The sequence below is a fragment of the Oryctolagus cuniculus genome, chromosome 17 (assembly GCF_964237555.1).
Source record: "Oryctolagus cuniculus chromosome 17, mOryCun1.1, whole genome shotgun sequence".
Taxonomy (NCBI): domain Eukaryota; kingdom Metazoa; phylum Chordata; class Mammalia; order Lagomorpha; family Leporidae; genus Oryctolagus; species Oryctolagus cuniculus.
In genome coordinates this window covers 49420656-49439348 of record NC_091448.1, presented here as the reverse complement: position 1 = coordinate 49439348, position 18693 = coordinate 49420656, and the positions used below count along the sequence as shown (strand labels likewise).

General features: G+C 47.2%; 1 protein-coding gene across 3 annotated transcripts in view; it reads left to right on the top strand.

The window, feature by feature from the left end:
* The window catches only part of ANKFY1 (ankyrin repeat and FYVE domain containing 1), a 77651-nt gene that overhangs the window by 10450 nt on the left and 48508 nt on the right, over positions 1 to 18693 (top strand). For all 3 annotated transcript variants that reach the window (XM_070061246.1, XM_070061248.1, XM_070061247.1), the window contains exon 2: positions 15348 to 15540. In XM_070061246.1, coding sequence (XP_069917347.1) covers positions 15348 to 15540 — 193 coding nt within the window. The remainder of the gene's footprint in view (positions 1 to 15347; positions 15541 to 18693) is intronic.

The following is an 18693-nucleotide window of genomic DNA, read 5'->3' as shown; positions in this document are numbered from 1 at the left end:
AGTTTCTAAATGCTTGAAGAGCATGCTACACATTTCAAGGTACTGCAATGAGGTGAGCGAGACAGTTCCTCAAGATACTTAAGGGAAGCGGAAAGCTGTGTTAGGAAACTTGTACTTCTGTAGACAGTGGGGAACAATTGGAGTTGTTTCGTTAGTAGAATTGCATTTTAGGAAGACTCATGATGTGTGTGGAATAGGAGAGAGGTAGAAAGATAAGAAGAATGACTGGTTTTTTACATGCTTATGAATGCTGTTTAAGTCTTATGGAAATGTTGCTGCAGTGGTGTTTGGAAAGATGCAAGGTGCAGCCCAAAGGAAGGAATTTGTTGTTGGAAACTTTCTAGAGGAGAAATTGACAGCTAGTGCAATCCAAATTTTAACTGTTGGTTGACAGATATTTACAGGCAGGCAGCCACCACCACAATCACGATAGAACATTTCTTTCTTCTTTTATCTGCTGGTTCACTCCCCAAATGACTGCAACAGCCTGAGCTGGGCTCATCTGAAGCCAGGAGCCTGGAGCTTTCTCTGGTCTCCCATGTGGGTGACTCTCTTCTGCTGTTTTCCCATGCACATTAGCAAGGAGCTGGATTGGAAATGGAGCAGCTGGGACTCGAACTGGTGCCTGTATGGGATGCTGGCATTGCAGCTTTACCCTCTACACCACAGCACTGACCTCATGATAGAACATTTCCCTGGAATTCCTTTTTTTTTTTTTTTTTTAAGATTTATTTATTTATTTGAAAGTCAGAGTTACATAGAGAAGAAGAGGCAGAGAGAGAGGTCTTCCATCAGCTGGTTCACTCCCCATTTTGGTGCTGGAGTGTGCCAATCCAAAGCTAGGAGCCAGGAGCTTCCTCCAGGTCTCTCATGCAGGTTCAGGGCCCCAAGGAGGTGGGCCATCTTCTGCTTTACCAGGCCATAGCAGAGAGCTGGATTGGAAATGGAGCAGCCGGGGCCGGCGCCGCGGCTCACTAGGCTAATCCTCCGCCTAGCGGCGCCAGCACACCGGGTTTTAGTCCCGGTTGGGGCGCCAGATTCTGTCCCGGTTGCCCCTCTTCCAGGCCAGCTCTGCTGTGGCCAGGGAGTGCAGTGGAGGATGGCCCAGGTGCTTGGGCCCTGCACCCCATGGGAGACCAGGAAAAGCACTTGGCTCCTGGCTCCTGCCATCGGATCAGCGCGGTGCGCCGGCTGCAGCGGCCATTGGAGGGTGAACCAACGGCAAAAGAAGACCTTTCTCTCTGTCTCTCTCTCTCACTGTCCACTCTGCCTATCAAAAAAAAAAAAAAAAAAGAAAAGAAATGGAGCAGCCGGGACTAAACTGGTGCCCCTATGAAATGCCGGCACTTCAGGCAGCGTCTTTACCGGCTACGCCACAGCACCGGCCCCTGGAACTCCTTTGCACTTGGTTCATTCCCTTGGCATCTTCCAACCACTGGTTTGCTTTCTGCCACTATAGCTTACCTATTCTGTGGTTTTGTAGTCTCTTGGGTGGGACTTCTTTCACTTAGCTTTCCACTTCCAAGATCTGTCCGTGTTGCTGCGTGTGTCAATAGTCCATTACTTGTTATCGCCAAATATTCCTTAGTATGGGCACACCACAGTTTTTATCTGTTCACCAGCTGGACCATTAATTGTTCTCCGTTTCCATGAATAGAGCTTCATTGAACGTTCAGGTACAAGTCTTTATGAGACACATGTTTTCATTTATTTGAGACAGATACCTAGGAGTAAAACTGTTGGTCACTGGCAAGCATATGTTTAACTTTATGAGAAACTGTCCAGTTGGTTTCCAGAATGGGTGTTCTATTTTGTCTTCCCATGAGGAATGTGTGAAAATTCCACCTCTGCATATCTTTGTCACTTTATTTTTTTGACAGGCAGAGTTAGACAGTGAGAGAGAGACAGAGAGAAAGGTCTTCCTTTTCTGTTGGTTCACCCCCTCAATGGCCTCTGCGGCTGGTACATTGCGGCCGGCATGCTGCGCCGATCCGAAGCCAGGAGCCAGGTGCTTCCTCCTGGTCTCCCATGCGGGTGCAGGGCCCAAGGACCTGGGCCATCCTCCACTGCACTCCCGGGCCACAGCAGAGAGCTGGACTGGAAGGGGAGCAATCGGGACAGAATCCAGTGTCCCAGCCGGGACTAGAACCTGGTGTGCGGCACCGCAGGCAGAGGATTAGCCTAGTGAGCCGCCGCCGACCTCTTTGTCACTTTAATTGTAACCATGCTAGTGAATGTATAATAGTAGCTCCTTGTGGTTTTAATTTGCATTTGCTTAATGATTAATGTTGCACCTATTTTCATATGCTTGTTTGCCATACATTTGTCTTCTTTGGTGATGTGTCTGTTGAAATTTTTTGTCCTTTTTACTAGGTTGATTTAGGCAGTTGTAATATAATCTGTAATATAATCTGACTCCAAATCTTGTTGGATAAATTTTGAAAATATTTTCTCCTAATTTGTGGCTTGCCTTTTAATTTTTTTGTGTTTTTTTGAAGAATATTTTTAAAAAACTGATAAAATTTGATTTTATTCATTTTGTCCCCTGTAATTTTTGCACAGTTTAAGAAATCTTTGTTTAATCTGAGACCACTAAGACTTTTTCTGTGTTTTAGTTTATAGTTTCAGCACTTATATTTATGTCTGTGGTTTTGAGGTAGTTTACATACAGTGAGATATAAGAGTTTGGAGTTTTTGGGTGGTAGGAGGTGATATAGCTCAAGTAGTTGAGTGTTTGCCACCTATGTGGGAGACCCAGATTGAATTCTGGGCTACTGACTTTGGCCTAGCTCAGTCTGGCCATTGTAGGCTGTTCGGGGTGTGAATCAGAAGAAAGACAGTCTTGTGTCGGTTGGTCTGTTTCAGTTTTTCTGCCTTTCAAATATATGAAGAAAATTGTTTGAAAAGTGGGTTTTCATTTTTGCTTTTTCCTAATGGATATACCCAGTTGTTCCAGTCCCATTGTGCTATCCTGGTTTAAGTGCCTTGGCACCGTTGTCAGATTATTTGGCTATGTGTGTGAAGGTTCTGTTCCATTGTTCTATATCTAGTTTGGTGCCAGTACAACACTGTCCTAATTACTGTAGCTTTTTGAGTATAAAAATTCTTCAGATTATGTCATGGAAGTGCTCAACCTTTCTTATTATTTTCCAAAATTGTTTTGGCTCTTTTAATACTTTGCATTTTCATATGAATATGAGAACCATTTTATCAAGTTGTACAAAAAAGGTCTGCTGGGAGTTTTTATTAGGATGGTGTTGAATCTGTAGATTAATTTGGGGAGAACTGAAACATCTTAACAGTATTGAACCTTCCAAATTCAGAAACATAGTTTAACTTTCCATTTACTTCGATTGCCTTTAATTTTTGTCAGTCATCTTTTAAACTTTTCAGTATGCACACATGGCACAGTTTTTGCTAAATTTTTGTTAATTTATTCCTAAGTGTTACATGCTTGCTATATTATTGAATTAGATTAGCTTTTGGGTCTGGCTAACAGATGAGGTGGAAGGAGGAAGAGGAGTTTGGTTTGAGGAAGATGTTTGCTTTGTAGTACCAGTAGAGCATCCTTCCAGCAGTACCTGTCCTTTTCAGAGGTTGGGTGTCAGAGTGAGAGATGAGGGACCTGTGGGAAAGATAGGAAGAAAACGAGCATTCAGGATTTGGAAGCCCAGAATGAGATTGAGTTTCAGGAAGAAAGGGCTGAGTAAGTTAGAAAATAAGGAAAAGGTAGTTAAGGGGTTGCGTTTATCATTGTGACTAAACCTGCTTAGTAGAGTGGTTTTGGATAGAAGCCAAGTCTCCAGCTTAGGTAGGTGAGGAAGGAAGGAGTGGCTAAAGAGGGCTGTTGTCAGAGATGGACAGGGCAAGAGAGGAGTGTGCAGGGTAGAGTGGGCAGGCAGGCCTGGAGCCAGGGTGGACGGGCGGGTCACCTGTGGGCGTAAGGGTGAGGAGAGCGCCTGGAGAGAAGCATGTCTTTTTTTTTTTTTTTTTTTTTTTGACAGGCAGAGTGGACAGTGAGAGAGAGAGACAGAGAGAAAGGTCTTCCTTTGCCGCTGGTTCACCCTCCAATGGTCGCCGCGGCCGGCACACCGCGCTGATCCGATGGCAGGAGCCAGGTGCTTCTCCTGGTCTCCCATGGGGTGCAGGGCCCAAGCACTTGGGCCATCCTCCACTGCACTGCCTGGCCACAGCAGAGAGCTGGCCTGGAAGAGGGGCAACCGGGACAGAATCCGGCACCCCGACTGGGACTAGAACCCGGTGTAGCCGGCGCTGCAAGGCGGAGGATTAGCCTAGTGAGCCGCGGCGCTGGCCAAGAAGCATGTCTTGAAGCTGTGAGGGGAGTGGGAGGATATGGGATGCCAGGTGTTTGGGACAGATTCATTGCTCTCTTCCCTGTGCGTTTTGATATCTTAATTCTTTAAAAATAGCCCAGAATGGGGGAACAGATTGAGAAACTATGGCCTGTCAGCCAGATGTGACCTGAGACATGTTGACTTGTCTGTGAAGTCCTTGACCTAAGCATTTATGTATATGTATTATATGTATGAGAGTGCTTAAAAACATTTAGAGGAAATGGAATTTTAAAATAGTGTAAGTTTTCCATGAACTTAAAAATTATTTTTTTAAGAAGAGGTGAGGGATTGAAGTGTGAGAGAGAGAGCATGCTGCCTTCCATTGGTTCACCTCCCAAACGCCCACAGCCACCCCTGGCTGGAGCTGAAACCCAGAGCAAGGAACTTTAATCCAGGTCTCCCGCTTGGGGACAGGAACTGAATCTCTGAACCATCATTGCTGCTTCCCAGGGTCTGCTTTATTGGGAAGCTGGATTCAGGTTGAATCCAGGCATTTTGATGTGTGATGCGGTCGGTATCTTAACTACTAGGCCAAATACTCTCCTCCTATGAACTTACTGAATCCTCTGCATATATACAACACATACACACACACACTCACACAATATGTAAGCATTAACTATATTAATATATTATATAATTTTTAATTTTAATTAATTAATTTATTTTTTTTGACAAGCAGAGTGGATAGTGAGAGAGAGAGAGACAGGGAGAAAGGTCTTCCTTTGCCATTGGTTCACCCTCCAATGGCCGCTGCGGCCGGCACACCGCGCTGATCTGAAGGCAGGAGCCAGGTACTTCTCCTGGTCTCCCATGGGGTGCAGGGCCCAAGCACTTAGGCCATCCTCCACTGCACTGCCTGGCCACAGCAGAGAGCTGGCCTGGAAGAGGGGCAACCGGGACAGAATCCGGTGCCCCGACTGGGACTAGAACCCGGTGTGCTGGCGCCACAAGGTGGAGGATTAGCCTAGTGAGCTGCGGTGCCGGCCTAATATATTATATAATTAAGTATGTTTAAAAACAGTATTTTAAAGTAATTGGAGGAAAGTGAAAAAAAATTAACATGAAAATACCATGAAATTTAATTTTAAGCATCTAAAATAAAACTTGGGGTGGGGGGAAACAGACACACATCTGTTTATGCTTTTGTGTTACAATGGTAGAGTAGTGCTAGATCACACTTGGTTGCTTTTAAAATAAATTTTTTAAAAAGATATATCTATTTATTTGAAAGGCAGAGTTACATAGAGAGAGAGGGAGAGACAGAGAGAGAGGTCTTCCATTTGCTAGTTTACTCCTCAAATGGCTGCAACAGCTCAGGCTGGGCCAGGCCAAAGCCAGGAGCCTGGAACTCCAGCCGATCTCCATGTGGGTGGCATCGCTGCCTTCCAGAGGCACATTAGCAGGGAGCTAGAACCAGCACTCATATGGGATGCTGGCATCACAGGCAGTGGCTTAACCTGCTGTGCCACAACCACGTGTCCCCACTTGGTTCATTTTAGACTGTCCTATGTAATTTCCAAAGAGATGATTAGCTTTTTGAGGGGCAGAGGAGGCAATAGGCTGGTTTTTTTTTGTTGTCATTGTTTTGTTTTTGTTTTTTAATTCAGCCCAGTCTATTCATAGTGAATGAAGATTTTTTTTTTGTCTTAAACATCTTTGGTAAAGACTGATGAACTACCAGAAATATTGTTTATTAACATGTCTGACATAGAACACACGGGTATTATTTGGAGAGAAACATGAAATTGTAATGGAAGTTGTTGACGTTCTTCATGGATGCATAGCTCTTTTGATGAAACTGTAGGCTTTATCTAATTATTTAAATTTTTAGGTTTGATTTTCAGAAAGGAAGTTGGGGCTGGGGATAGAAAATAGAAACCATAGCTGAAAACTGGCCACACTCTGGGATACCATTATTATTTTTTAGAAGACTTATTTATTTACTTGAAAAGCAGAGATTGATTGATTGATTGATTGATTTGCCATTCACTGGTTCCCTTTCCAAACACCCAGAACAGCTGGGACCAGGCCAGGTGAAAGCTGGGAGCTCCATCCAGGTTTCCTGCGTGGATGGCAGGGAACCACACACTTCAGCTGCCATCTGCTGCCTCCCAGGGTGCACATTTGCACAGCACCTGCCCCAAAGATACCATTATTATTATTCCCATTTTCCACGGTAGAAAATGGAGTAATCTCCCCGGGTCACACAGCTGGTCCATGGGTAAGCTGGGACCAAACGCACGCAGTCAGGGAGGCTCTGGAGCACATGCTGTGAAGCGTTAGCCCGTGTTGCCTTTCTTTCTTTCTTTCTTTCTTTCTTTTTTTTTTTTTTTTTTTTTTTTGACAGGCAGAGTGGACAGTGAGAGAGAGAGACAGAGAGAAAGGTCTTCCTTTGCCGTTGGTTCACCCTCCAATGGTCGCCGCGGCCGGCACACCGCGCTGATCCGATGGCAGGAGCCAGGTGCTTCTCCTGGTCTCCCATGGGGTGCAGGGCCCAAGCACCTGGGCCATCCTCCACTGCACTCCCTGGCCACAGCAGAGAGCTGGCCTGGAAGAGGGGCAACTGGGACAGAATCCGGTGCCCCAACTGGGACTAGAACCCGGTGTGCCGGCGCCGCAAGGTGGAGGAATAGCCTAGTGAGCCGCGGCGCCGGCCCCGTGTTGCCTTTCTAAGAATTAAAGTGAAAGTTAACGTCTGTGAGTGCTTGCTACAAGGCAACTGTTGTCCTGTGGTCATTATATGTATTAGCATTTTTAATGTTGACAACAGCCTCCAGGGACTGGAGAAGGAATGCCTGGCTAAAATGTCACAACTAGAAAGGGATTTGCTCTCAGGGAGCCGAGTCCCAGAGCCTGTGTCCTTAACCGCTGTGCTGTGCTGTAAATGTGCTCCGATTTTGTGCATATGGCAATTTTGAACTTTTTCTTGTCTGGACTCTACAGCCTGGGGATGCTGCCATTGTTCAGGGGGCACCTTTGCATTGCTGTTTGCAGACAGATGGTTTCCCCCACAGAATGCTGACAGCCCAGCCAGCAACACTCTCCGCATCATACTGTGTACCACACTGGTACTGACAATCGCAGTACTACTGGGAGGCTTAAAACCTGCCTGAGTACCTTTGTGGTCCTTTGGATTCCCCCTCCTGAAGGTGCTGGGCAGGGAAGCATCTGTAATTTGTGATCAAGAGTCCCAAGTCATCCTAAAGCCCTGCTTTTGTCTTGCCTCTTCTCTGTTCAGACTTCTGCAGTTGATGTCTGTGTCAGCGTCCAAATAGCAGCCACAAATTTGTGTTGGGCACTCTGGAGAGAGACGAGGCTGTTGCTATAGTTTTGGGTATTATGTGTGTGTAACTGATACCCAAGGAAAAGTACAGCGTTTCTTTGAGAGAGTGACAACGAAGAAGACTGAAACAACTTGTAGACTCTCCTCCATTCCATTTAAAGGCAAACATCCTCATGGTCCTGCCTTACCCCCCCTCCCTTGGACTAGCTCACGTTAACGTCTTCCACTGATCTTCTGTATGATTTTGCCTGAGTTGCAACACCTCAGCACATAAATCAGCATCTGGATTTTTTTGTGACATTTTTTTCTCACCCCTCCTGTCGGTTCCCTCCTTGTAGCTACTACTTTGGTGCTACATTTTTCATCTGGAAGAAATGCACATTAGATGGCCTTTTAACTCTCAAAGGGCAACTCCTAATCTAACATGCTTGCACATAGTAGGTACTTGCACATCGATAGTTGAAGTGAAATGGAAATGCAGTTATGTACTAATGCGATATTCATGCTAGGTCGAGGTTCTTGGGGGGTAAAAACTTAAATTGCGTAGGAGATCATATGATTGAAACCAAAATGAGAGGGTTCAGTTTGCTTTGTGGAAGAAAATTTTTCAATGCACAGGCATAGGTTACCACCACACACACCTGGAAGCTACCTCCCAGCAGATGGGATATAATCTTGCAGCCACCAAGTTGGCCATCCTTTTCGTTTGACTTAGGCAGAAGTGAGAGACTGACAATCATTTTTGTCAGTGAGCTCTTAAAAGACTAGGCTGGAGGGCTAGTGCTGTAGTATAGTGGGTAAAGCCTCCATCTGGAGTGCTGGCATCCTATATGGGCACTGGTTCAAGTCCTGGCTGCTCCACTTCCAATCCAGCTCCCTGCTGATGCGCCTGGGAAAGCAACGGAAGATGCCCAAATGCATGGGCACCTGCACCCATGTGGGAGAAGTGAATGAGGATCCTGGTTCCTGGCTTTGATGGCCCAGCCCTGGGCGTGGCAGCCATTTGAGGAGTGAACCTGCAGGTGGAAGATCTCTCTGTCTCTCTCCTTCTCTCTCTCTATCTCTGCCTTTCAAATAAATAAATAAATCATAAAAAAGACTAGGCTAGGCTTGGATTTACAATTCTGTTTCTCTTAAAGAAATCTGGTTATACACAGTGTCTGTTTGGAGATTCTGACCAAGAAGGTAGAAGATTGAAGCCTTTACCTTGTATTTTCTGAGCGAAATAAGCCATTCCCACATACTAAAGGCTTTATGTAAGTCTCTTGACTTGAAACACCACTTTCATCCAGCCTCAGCCAAGTCTTCTTGCTTCATGCCTCATTTGTGTCCCCTGTCGGAGTGCCCTTGTGCATTAGGGAATGGGCTTATTGAATTGCCCATCTTCTCATTTACCCTGTAACTTCGAAAAAAATGGGCCAGGATGGTGGATGGTTTCCTTTACTTACTTGTTGCCACTCTGTAGGTGCTTAACTTCAATGAATGAATGACTGGATTATGCCATTATCTATATGTGGCTTGGGGGAAGGTATGTGCTGTGGGCTGAACTTTTTCTTCAGAGCAGTAATTGCCAAATCCTGGAACTGTTTAAAAATATGCTTCACTCAGCCCAGATTTTCTGAATCTGGGTCCTGTATCTGGATTGAGCTTTCAAACTGCCTAAGTGATTATTACACAGCCAGCCTGGCAGTAATGGTCAATAGCATGGTCTCGGAGGTGAGAGTTGGGGTCCGTAGACTGCTAGTCACAGCTCGTCCCCTTTCGTCTGTTCAGATTCATTGTCTGGGAACTGAACTAAAAGAGATGATTTTGAGGCCCCTTCCGATCCTAAAGTTTTGTGATTTATAAAACCTTGTATGTGGTGGGGCCAGCGCCGTGGCAGAGAGGGTAAAGCCACTGCCTGCAGTGCTGGCATCCCATATGGGTACTGGTTTGAGTCCCAGCTGCTCCACTTCTGATCCAGCTCTCTGCTATGGCCTGGGAAAGCAGTAGAAGACGCCCCAAGTCCTTGGGCCCCTGCACCTGCATGAAAGACTGAGAAGAAGCTCCTGGCTTCGGATCGGCGCAGCCCCGGCCGTTGCAGCCAATTGGGGAGTGAACCAGCGAATGAAGACCTCTCTCTCTGCCTCTCTTCTCTCTGTGACTCTGACTTTCAAATAAATAAATAAATCTTAAAAACAAAAAACCTTGTATATGGGGCTTGTACAGTGGCATAGAGGGTTAAACTGCCCCCTGCAATGATGACATCCCATATGGGCACTGATTCAATTCCCTGCTGCTCCGCTTCCATTGTAGCTCCCTGCTAATGTGCCTAGGAAAGTAGCGGAGGATGGCCCAAGTGCTTGGGTCCCTGCACCCACGTGGGAGACCCAGAAGAAGGTCCAGGCTGCTGACTTTGGCCTGGCCCAGCCGTGGCCATTTTGGCCATTTGGGCAGTGACCAGCAGATGGAAGGCCTTTCTCTCTGTCTCTGTAACTCTGCGTTTCAAATAAATAAAAAATAAATCTTAAAAAAAACCTCTCATATACTTGGAGATTAGAAACTGATTATTTTTCTTCATAATTCTAATTATTTACTATAATCTTTTTTTAAAAATTTATTTAGTTTTAAATTGTTATTTATTTTCACTTTATTTGTAGGTGCTTTTCGAATGTATTTTACCAGGAATATTGATTTATACCTGACACCTGCATCCACTTTTTAAATTTAAGGCATTTATTTATGTGGATCCTCTAGAAGAGGGGGAAAATGTTCCCTACTGTATGTACAAAGAAGGCAGTCTAGTAATATTTAAATAGATTTCTCTTAAGACACTTTTTTCTAATTATGGAAGCAGGATATGTTTATTATAGAATACCTAAAATAGGTAGAGAAGTGTAAAGGAAAAATAAATCCCCCTTCTTGGCTTTACCTGCTGATTTTTCATGATATTTGTCTTTTTACTCTTCATAAATGGGAGTATTTATAATAAAAATGGAACTGCTTGCTTTATTTTGTTAAAAATACTTTATTCTGGGGCAGGCATTTGACGCAGCAGTTAAGATGCCGGGAACACCCTCATCTGCTGTCAGACTGCCTGGGTTTGAGTTCTGCCTCTGCTTCCAATTCATTTTCTTTCTTTCTTTCTTTTTTTTTTTTTTAAAGATTATTTATTTGCAAGTCAGAGTTACGCAGTGAGAGAAGGAGAGGCAGAGAGGTCTTCCATCCGATGGTTCACTTTTTTTTTTTTTAATTTTTTTTTCTTTTTCTTTTTTTTTTTGTGGGGGATGGTTCACTTTCCAATTGGCTGAAACGGCTGGAGCTGCGCCAATCCGAAGCTAGGAGCCATGAGTTTCTTCCTAGTCTCCCACATGGGTGCAGGGGCCCAAGCGTTTGGGCCATCTTCCACTGCTTTCTCAGGCCATAGCAGAGAGCTGGATCGGGAGTGGAGCAGCCGGGACTCGAACCAGCGGCCGTATGGGATGCCGGCACTGCAGGTGGCAGGTAACGAACCTGCGCCTGTATGGGATGCCAGCACTGCAGGCAGCAGCCTTACCCACTATGCCACAGTGCCGGCCCCCCATTCATTTTCCTGCCAGTGTGCACCTGAGAGGCAGCAGGTAATGTCTTAAAGTGGTTGGATCCCTGCCACTCATGTGGGAGACTCAGGTTGAGTTCTGGGCTCCTGGCTTCAGCCTGGCCGAGTCCCAGCTGTTAAAAGCATTTGGGGTGTGAACCAGCAGATAGAAGATCTCTGACTGTGTCCATCTCTCTGCCTTTCAAGTCAATGCAAATAGATTTAGGGAATTGGCATTGCGGTGGTATGTTAAGTTGTTAACCTGCTATGCTGGCATCCTATATAGGCTCTGGTTCAAGTCCCAGTTCCTCCACTTCAGTCCAGTTTCCTGTTAATGTGCCTGGAAAAGCAGCAGAAGATGGCCCAAATATTTGGGCCCCTGCCACCCATGTGAGAGACCCAGATTGGAGCTCCCGATTTTGGCCCAGGCCAGCCATTTGGGTTTAAACCAGTTGATAAAAGATCTCTCTTTCTCTGTCTCTCCCTCTCTCTCTGTAACTCTGCCTTTCAAATAAATAAATTAAATAAATAAATAAATCTTTAAAGATAAATAAATTTTAAAAGTACTCTGAATATGCGTATTCGATGTTACATAGTTGTTTTTTTTTTTTTGACAGGCAGAGTGGACAGTGAGAGAGAGAGACAGAGAGAGAAAGGTCTTCCTTTGCCGTTGGTTCACCCTCCAATGGCCGCCGCTGCAGCCGGCGCACCGCGCTGATCCGATGGCAGGAGCCAGGAGCCAGGTGCTTTTCCTGGTCTCCCATGGGGTGCAGGGCCCAAGCACCTGGGCCATCCTCCACTGCACTCCCTGGCCATAGCAGAGAGCTGGCCTGGAAGAGGGGCAACCGGGACAGAATCCGGCGCCCCGACCGGGACTAGAACCCGGTGTGCCGGCGCCACAAGGTGGAGGATTAGCCTATTGAGCCACGGCGCCGGCTCAATGTTACATAGTTTTTAAAGCGTGTTTGCATAACCTCAAACTTGTGCCACTTAGTTTAAGCATTCTTGATTTTGAATCAGTAGTTAACTGTCTCACTTTTTATAAAGAAAACAGCTATTGAGCAGCAGGTGGGAGAAGGATGAAGTTGAGGAGAGGAAAGAGATCTCATTTAATAGAACTGCAGTTTACTTATTCAATTTAATTGATCAAATATTTAGTGAGCACCTGTGTATCAGGCTCTGTGTTAGGCACTGAGAATGCAGCCTTGACCCCTTTCTCATTGGAGATCAGCTGGGATGAGTAAGAGCCTGAATTAAAGTTGCAGCGGACATGGGAGATACAGGAGATAGGAAGGATTCCCTGAGATGTTTAAGCGGGACAGTCAGTGGTTTCTACAGGCTGAGCATAGGTGCCATGTGAGTAGATGGGAGACATCCAGGACTACTCCCCGTGTCTGGTTTGGGTATCTGGGAGAGGCTGGTGTCAGTTATGTCTCCAGGGCCACTGTAGGCATATTACTTGAAGCTTTGATTTAGGGCATTGTGAATGAGGTGCCTGCAGGCCCCAGTGAGAAATTTATGTTGAGCGAGACGAGAGCTTAGTCTGGCCTGACTTGGGAGAACATTCACTTTAGAAGAGGACCAGGAGGTGACCGTGCCCAAGCATGGGCAGGGTGCAGGAAAGCACATGAAAGAGACAGAGAACAGAATTGGAGCAAGGGTGGCCTTGTGGTTACTGAAATAAGAAAAGAGGAGTGGCCAGACAGCAGTCTGTGTGTTGTGTGGGGAGGCTGTAGGAGGAGAGCCGCTGGCATGGGTCTGTTGGATTTGACGATTGAAGAGTGACTGGTGAGAAGGGTTTCCAGGAAATGATGGGGACAGAGTGAGGGCTCGCCGGGCAAGCAGCAGATGCGGGAATGGTGAGGGCTAGCTAAAGACGGGAAGGCAGAGGTGCTTGCACGTGTGTTCAGAGACCTGAACAGGTCTAAGCACCCAGTTGAAAGATTGAAGTTGCTGGAGAAGGGGTGGGTGATGCTAGAGGTGCTGAAGAGGACGGGAGGGGGATGGGATCTGGAGCAGAGGTGGAGGGATTAAACTTGGCTAGGAGGGAACTCTTCTCTGAGGAAGCATGAGAGTTGGGAGTAGGTGCCGCTACCTTGGCAGTAGCTGTTTTCTCAGAACAGTGTCTGAGAATGAGGCAAACTGGGTGGGAAGTGGGCGTGAGGCCAGTGTCAAGATCTGGAATCCCTGTGGCACCGGTGGACACTTAGTAAATGTTTAATGAATTCCCACCTTGCTACCTGCCCGTGGACTGTGCCTTGCTTCCATTTAAACCATTGTTAGTCAACAATGGCTCCTGAAGGAAGGAAGGGGTCAGCTAGTGTGGGGTAGTGAGTAATAAGGTCCCAGGACTTGGGGTAAGAATGCCCGGCAGGCCCTGGGCCAGCTGTAGCTGCTGCCCCTTGCGGAGCCCCTGGGGTGCACTCACGCCCTTGGCCCTCTGCCTGCACCCCTGGGCCGGGGGTGCAGGGCTCGGCCTGTTCACCTTTGTGTGTGCCTCTGGGGGCTGGATCGTGACCCCCCCACACACACACACAGGGGACCAGGGTCTTCAGGGAGACGACCAGGCTAAAATGCCAGCCTTGCGGGCGGCGGCCTAGAGTGACGGATGTCCTTGTAAAGTGGGGTGGAGGCAGCCCCAGGAGAGCCCCGAGGGAAGACGGGACGCAGTGGGCGTGGAGGGCCCTGGACTGCCACCTGCTCCCCGGGAGCCGGGGAGGGCCGAGGAAGGGCCCCCGCGGCTTGTGGAGTGGGCCATGGTGGGCTGTCGCTCAGAACCCCCCAGGCTGTTTGGCAGTCCCAGGTGTTGAGGTCCAGGTGCTGAGGGGACCTTTTGCCCTCAGCCACTAGGGTGTCACCCAAGTTTGGGCCCCGTAGCCCTGGCTGAACACAGGACTCCACGTGACTACTTGGCTGTGTGCCGGCAGATGGAACAGGAGCTGCGTGTGTGGCATCACAGCTGCTGGCCGCAGGACCCTTCCAAGCTCTCGTGGCTCTCACTCCCTAGAGCCAGCTGACAGATGGGGGAGGGGAGAAAGCAAACAGCCCATCTCTGGGCCGGAGAGGGGAGCCCGTCGTGTGCCCTCCGTTAGCCCCTCGCCCTCCCTCACATGAGCTCCCAGGAGCTGCTGCTGTAGAAGGGACCAAGGGCCCTGGTGGGTGGGAGCCCGGCCACGCTCAGTAGCCCAGTGGTGTGCCTGCAGCCCGCTCCAGAGCTGTGGCCTTGGCAGTCACAAGGCTCGAGTCTGCCCCCTGCTGGGCCTGCGGGTGCCCAGTCCTGCTCAGCTCCAGCCAATCTACAGGTCAGTTGCTTCCAGCCTGGACTCAAGGTGGTAAGAAGTTCAACAGCTGGCGCTGTGGCATAGTAGTTAAGCATCAGCCTACAGCACCAGCAGCCCATGTGGGCCCCGGTTCGAGTCCCAGCTGCTCCTTTTCTGATCCAGCTCTCTTCTATGGCCTGGGAAAGTCATAGAAGATGGCCCAAGTGTTTGGGCCCCCGCACCCAGTGGGAGACCAGGAAGAAGCTCCTGGCTCCTGGCTTCAGATTGGCGCAGCTCCAGCCATTGCGGCCATCTGGGGAGTGAACCAGCAGATGGAAGATCTCTCCCTTTTTAACTCTGCTGCTCACATAAATAAATCAATCTTTAAAAAAAAAAAAAAAAGAATGCCCGGGTTCATATACCAACTCCGCCTCTCATGAGCTTTATGGCCTTGGGCAAATTCATCAGCTGTGTCCCGTGTCTCTTGTCCTTCTCTATAAACTAGGGCTAGCAATAGTACCTAACTGGTAGGGTTGTCATGTGTATCACGGAGAATTTGGGTAAGGCTTTTGGAAGAGCGTGTGGCTTGTAAAAGTTACCATTACTAGTGGTTTCAGAGTCTGCTAGGTGGTTTTGATGTCCTCCCCTTGGGATGCCTGGCTTTACAGTGAAGGATTTGCAGGGCGGGTGCCATCAGCATCTTCATGTGTGCCTCATGGTTTTCTTGGCCCAGTGACCAGCAGCACCTGAAAGCCATTGGTGATCGATAGGACTGTCACTGAGAAACAGTAGCATCGTGTGGCCAGTCATTTTGATGTGGGGAGAGGGAGTGGTGAGGGCTGTCGGCCTTACACCTGCCACAGCAAACTTGATTCTTTGTTCCCTTGCAGAGGAGGTGGCCAAGTTGGAGAAGCACTTGATGCTGCTCCGGCAAGAGTATGTCAAGCTACAGAAGAAACTGGCAGAGACGGAGAAGAGATGCACTCTTTTGGCTGCACAGGCAAACAAGGAAAGCACCAATGAGTCCTTCATCAGCCGCCTGCTGACGATAGTGGCAGACCTGTATGAGCAGGAGCAGTACAGGTGAGCTCCTGGGCACAGGGCGAGTCCTGGGGGAGCTTTATTCCTGGGCCACGGTAACCTTCTTGCTGAATTTCTCTCTAATCAGGGTATTTGCAAGCTTTTATTCCCTAGAACGTTAAGCTCCTTGAGGCAAGATCTTTGTCTGCTTATCTTCACAGAGCATGGGAGTGATGGTGATAACATTGCCAGTGCAGACAGGAAGTAGCTTACCTATCAAGGAATTCAGAGGGGCACGGTCAGAGGAAGGCCTTTTAACTAGGGCAGTAGGTATTGCGTGTTGGTCGAGGTTGGACTCAGTCCGTGTTAGGAGTTCAGCTGGCCACTTCCTGTCTGTGTGACCTCTCAAGTTTCATGGCACACCTTGGGTTCCTAATGTGTAAAATGGGGTTACTACTTGCCTTAGGGTTGTTGTGAGTATTAAATTAGTAATTGCTTCATTGTTCATTGCGAGCGAGCGAGTTGTGAGGGAGATGCTAAAGACTGCATGATATTTAATAGGAAAGGTGATATTACACATAGAGTAGCTGAGAAAAGGCTCAAAGGTGATGAGAGGGTTAAAAGTGAGTGGGGGTGGGGCAGCAGGGGAAAAGTAAGGTGTATGGGGTTGGGATGCTTGGGTGAGGAGTGGGGACTTGATCCTCTAGGAAGTACAGAAGAAAGTGTTTTTGAGTTTTGGGACTCTTACAGTCACAGTGGTGTTTGAGGAAGATGAACCTAGTAATCTCATGTAGGGGAAGTTGTAAAGGGAGCGAGCAGAGAGAGCTCCTGTAGTGTTGAATGTCGTCCAGACCAGAACCAAGGGAGCACTGAACTGGCATGTCGGGTGTGAAAGAGGCAAAGATGTGAATATGCACCTAGAAGAGCGCTTCACTGCTAGGGAGGTGGATGACTGGATGAGGGGAGACTTAGTATTTCCAAATAAACTGGGTTATTATCGCTTAAAGAAAAAGCTAATACCCCAAAAATAGAAGTATGTACTCTGGTACACGGGACAGTTCCCTAAATTTAATAGATGTAGCTTCTTGTAAAATATAGTTCATTGTCGTTTTTTCCACAAATAAACATGTTGCTTCCTGCTAGGCCAGGGAAGCCTGGCACATTTCTGTTACAGACTTGTCCCACTCTCCAAGGCGCTTCCCCAGTGGAGCAGCCATCATTTACTTTGAATTACAATATCAGGTATCAAGATTCATTAAGCTGTAGTCATTTAGGAGACAATGAGAGTGAGAGGAGGCAGTTTCCTCCTTTCAGTGTTTGCCTCATCAGTTTTATGGTGTGATTTTATTATTTCAGGGTATCTCCAGCTTTGAAAACCTGCCTTTTGTCTGAAGAAGGTTGAATACCTGTGTCATCTACAATTGAGTAGAGAACTGAGCTCTTGAGATAGAGTAACTGCAGTTGGGAAATCAGTTTCTTTTTTTTAATGTCCATTATTATTATTATTATTATTATTATTATTATTTATTTGAAAGGCAGAGTTACACAGAGAGAGGAGAGGCAGAGAGAGAGGTCTTCCATCTGCTGGTTCACTCCCCAATTGGCTGTAACAGCTGGAACTGCGCCAATCCAAAGCCAGGAGCCAGGAGCTTCCTCCAGGTCTCCCATGTGGGTGCAGGGGCCCAAGGACTATGGGACATCCTCTGCTGCTTTCCCAGACCATAGTAGAGAGCTGGATCAGAAGTGGAGCAGCTGGGACTCGAACCATCACCCATATGGGATGCCGGCACTGCAGGCAGCAGTCCCAAGGGAAATCAGTTTCTTTTCTTTTCTTTTCTTTTTTTTTTTTTAAGATTTATTTATTTTTTTAAGATTTATTTATTTATTAAGATTTATTTGTTTGAAAGAGTTACACAGAGAGAGGAGAGGCAGAGAGAGAGAGTCTTCCATCTACTGGTTCACTCCCCAATTGGCTGTAACAGCTGGAGCTACGCCAATCCAAAGCCAGGAGCCAGGAGCTTCTTCCGGGTCTCCGATGTGGGTGCAGGGGCCCAAGCATTTGGGCCATCTTCCACTGCTTTCCCAGGCTATAGCAGAGAGGTGGATTGGAAGTGGAGCTGCTGGGTCTCGAACCAGTGCCCATATGGGATGCTGGCACTTCAGGCCAAGGCGTTAACCCACTGCACTACAGCACCGGCCTCGGGAAATCAGTTTCTAAAGTGGTATCTTTTAGTGTGCCTTTTGTTCAGGAATTTATATGTTATTTTTACATGTATATCAGTAACTGGAGTCACTGACATGTAGGTTTTCAATTTTTTAAGATGAGAAATGTGAAAGAAATTGGTGAATTTCTTTTATTTTTACCCCAGTAGAGAAGGTTTTTTTGTTCCATAAGGTAAAGATGATGATTATGTGTAGTTATTTACTTTATTCATTCTTTTACCAATTAAGCTGTTATTTTTTCCTATTTAAGTGCTTAGGAGATTCTAGATGGAAGTTGTTTTCTCTCTAGTAACAATATCCTACTGTCTACATTTTACAGGAAAATACTGTTTACTTGAATCAAGTTAAAAAGATTGCTAGGCTATCAGTTGTTACTATGTATGTTACCAGAGAATGGCAGGGTTCTTGTCTTCAGGAAGGGAAGAATTCAGGCGTGAGACAGAGTAGTGGAAAGTAAAATAGCAAGGTTTATTAGGGCAGGGACATCCGTAAGAACGGATGGGCACCTCTCCAGACAGGACCTGGGAGAGAGTGCAGTTGCTCGGACATGGGAAGGAGCAAGGTTACATGGTTGAGTGGAGAGATTACATCTGGCCAGGCAGGCGGGCGACTCAGCATAGAAGCAGATGGCTGAGCGCGCAGTCCGGTTGAGGCCGGGCGGGAGGGCGTGGGTGGGGGTTAAAGAGATGGGTCTTTGCCTTCACACATTGAAGCCTAGCTGGCTCCGTGGCTCCATCCTGAGTTTAGAGGAAAGGTAGCAAGACCCCCTGGAGAATCGGGATCCAGAACAGGGTATTTGAAATGCAGATACTGGGCTGCAGGTTATCCGGTAGAAGGGGCAGGTCAGGATGCGAACACTGGGCTGCCTCTGAACCGGATGACTTTGAGATGCAGATGCATATGCTGGACATAGATGTCTTTTCTTTAGGCCTTTATGTCACACATACATGTAAGCTCATATCTGACTTCCTACCTAACATGTAGATTCTTTGT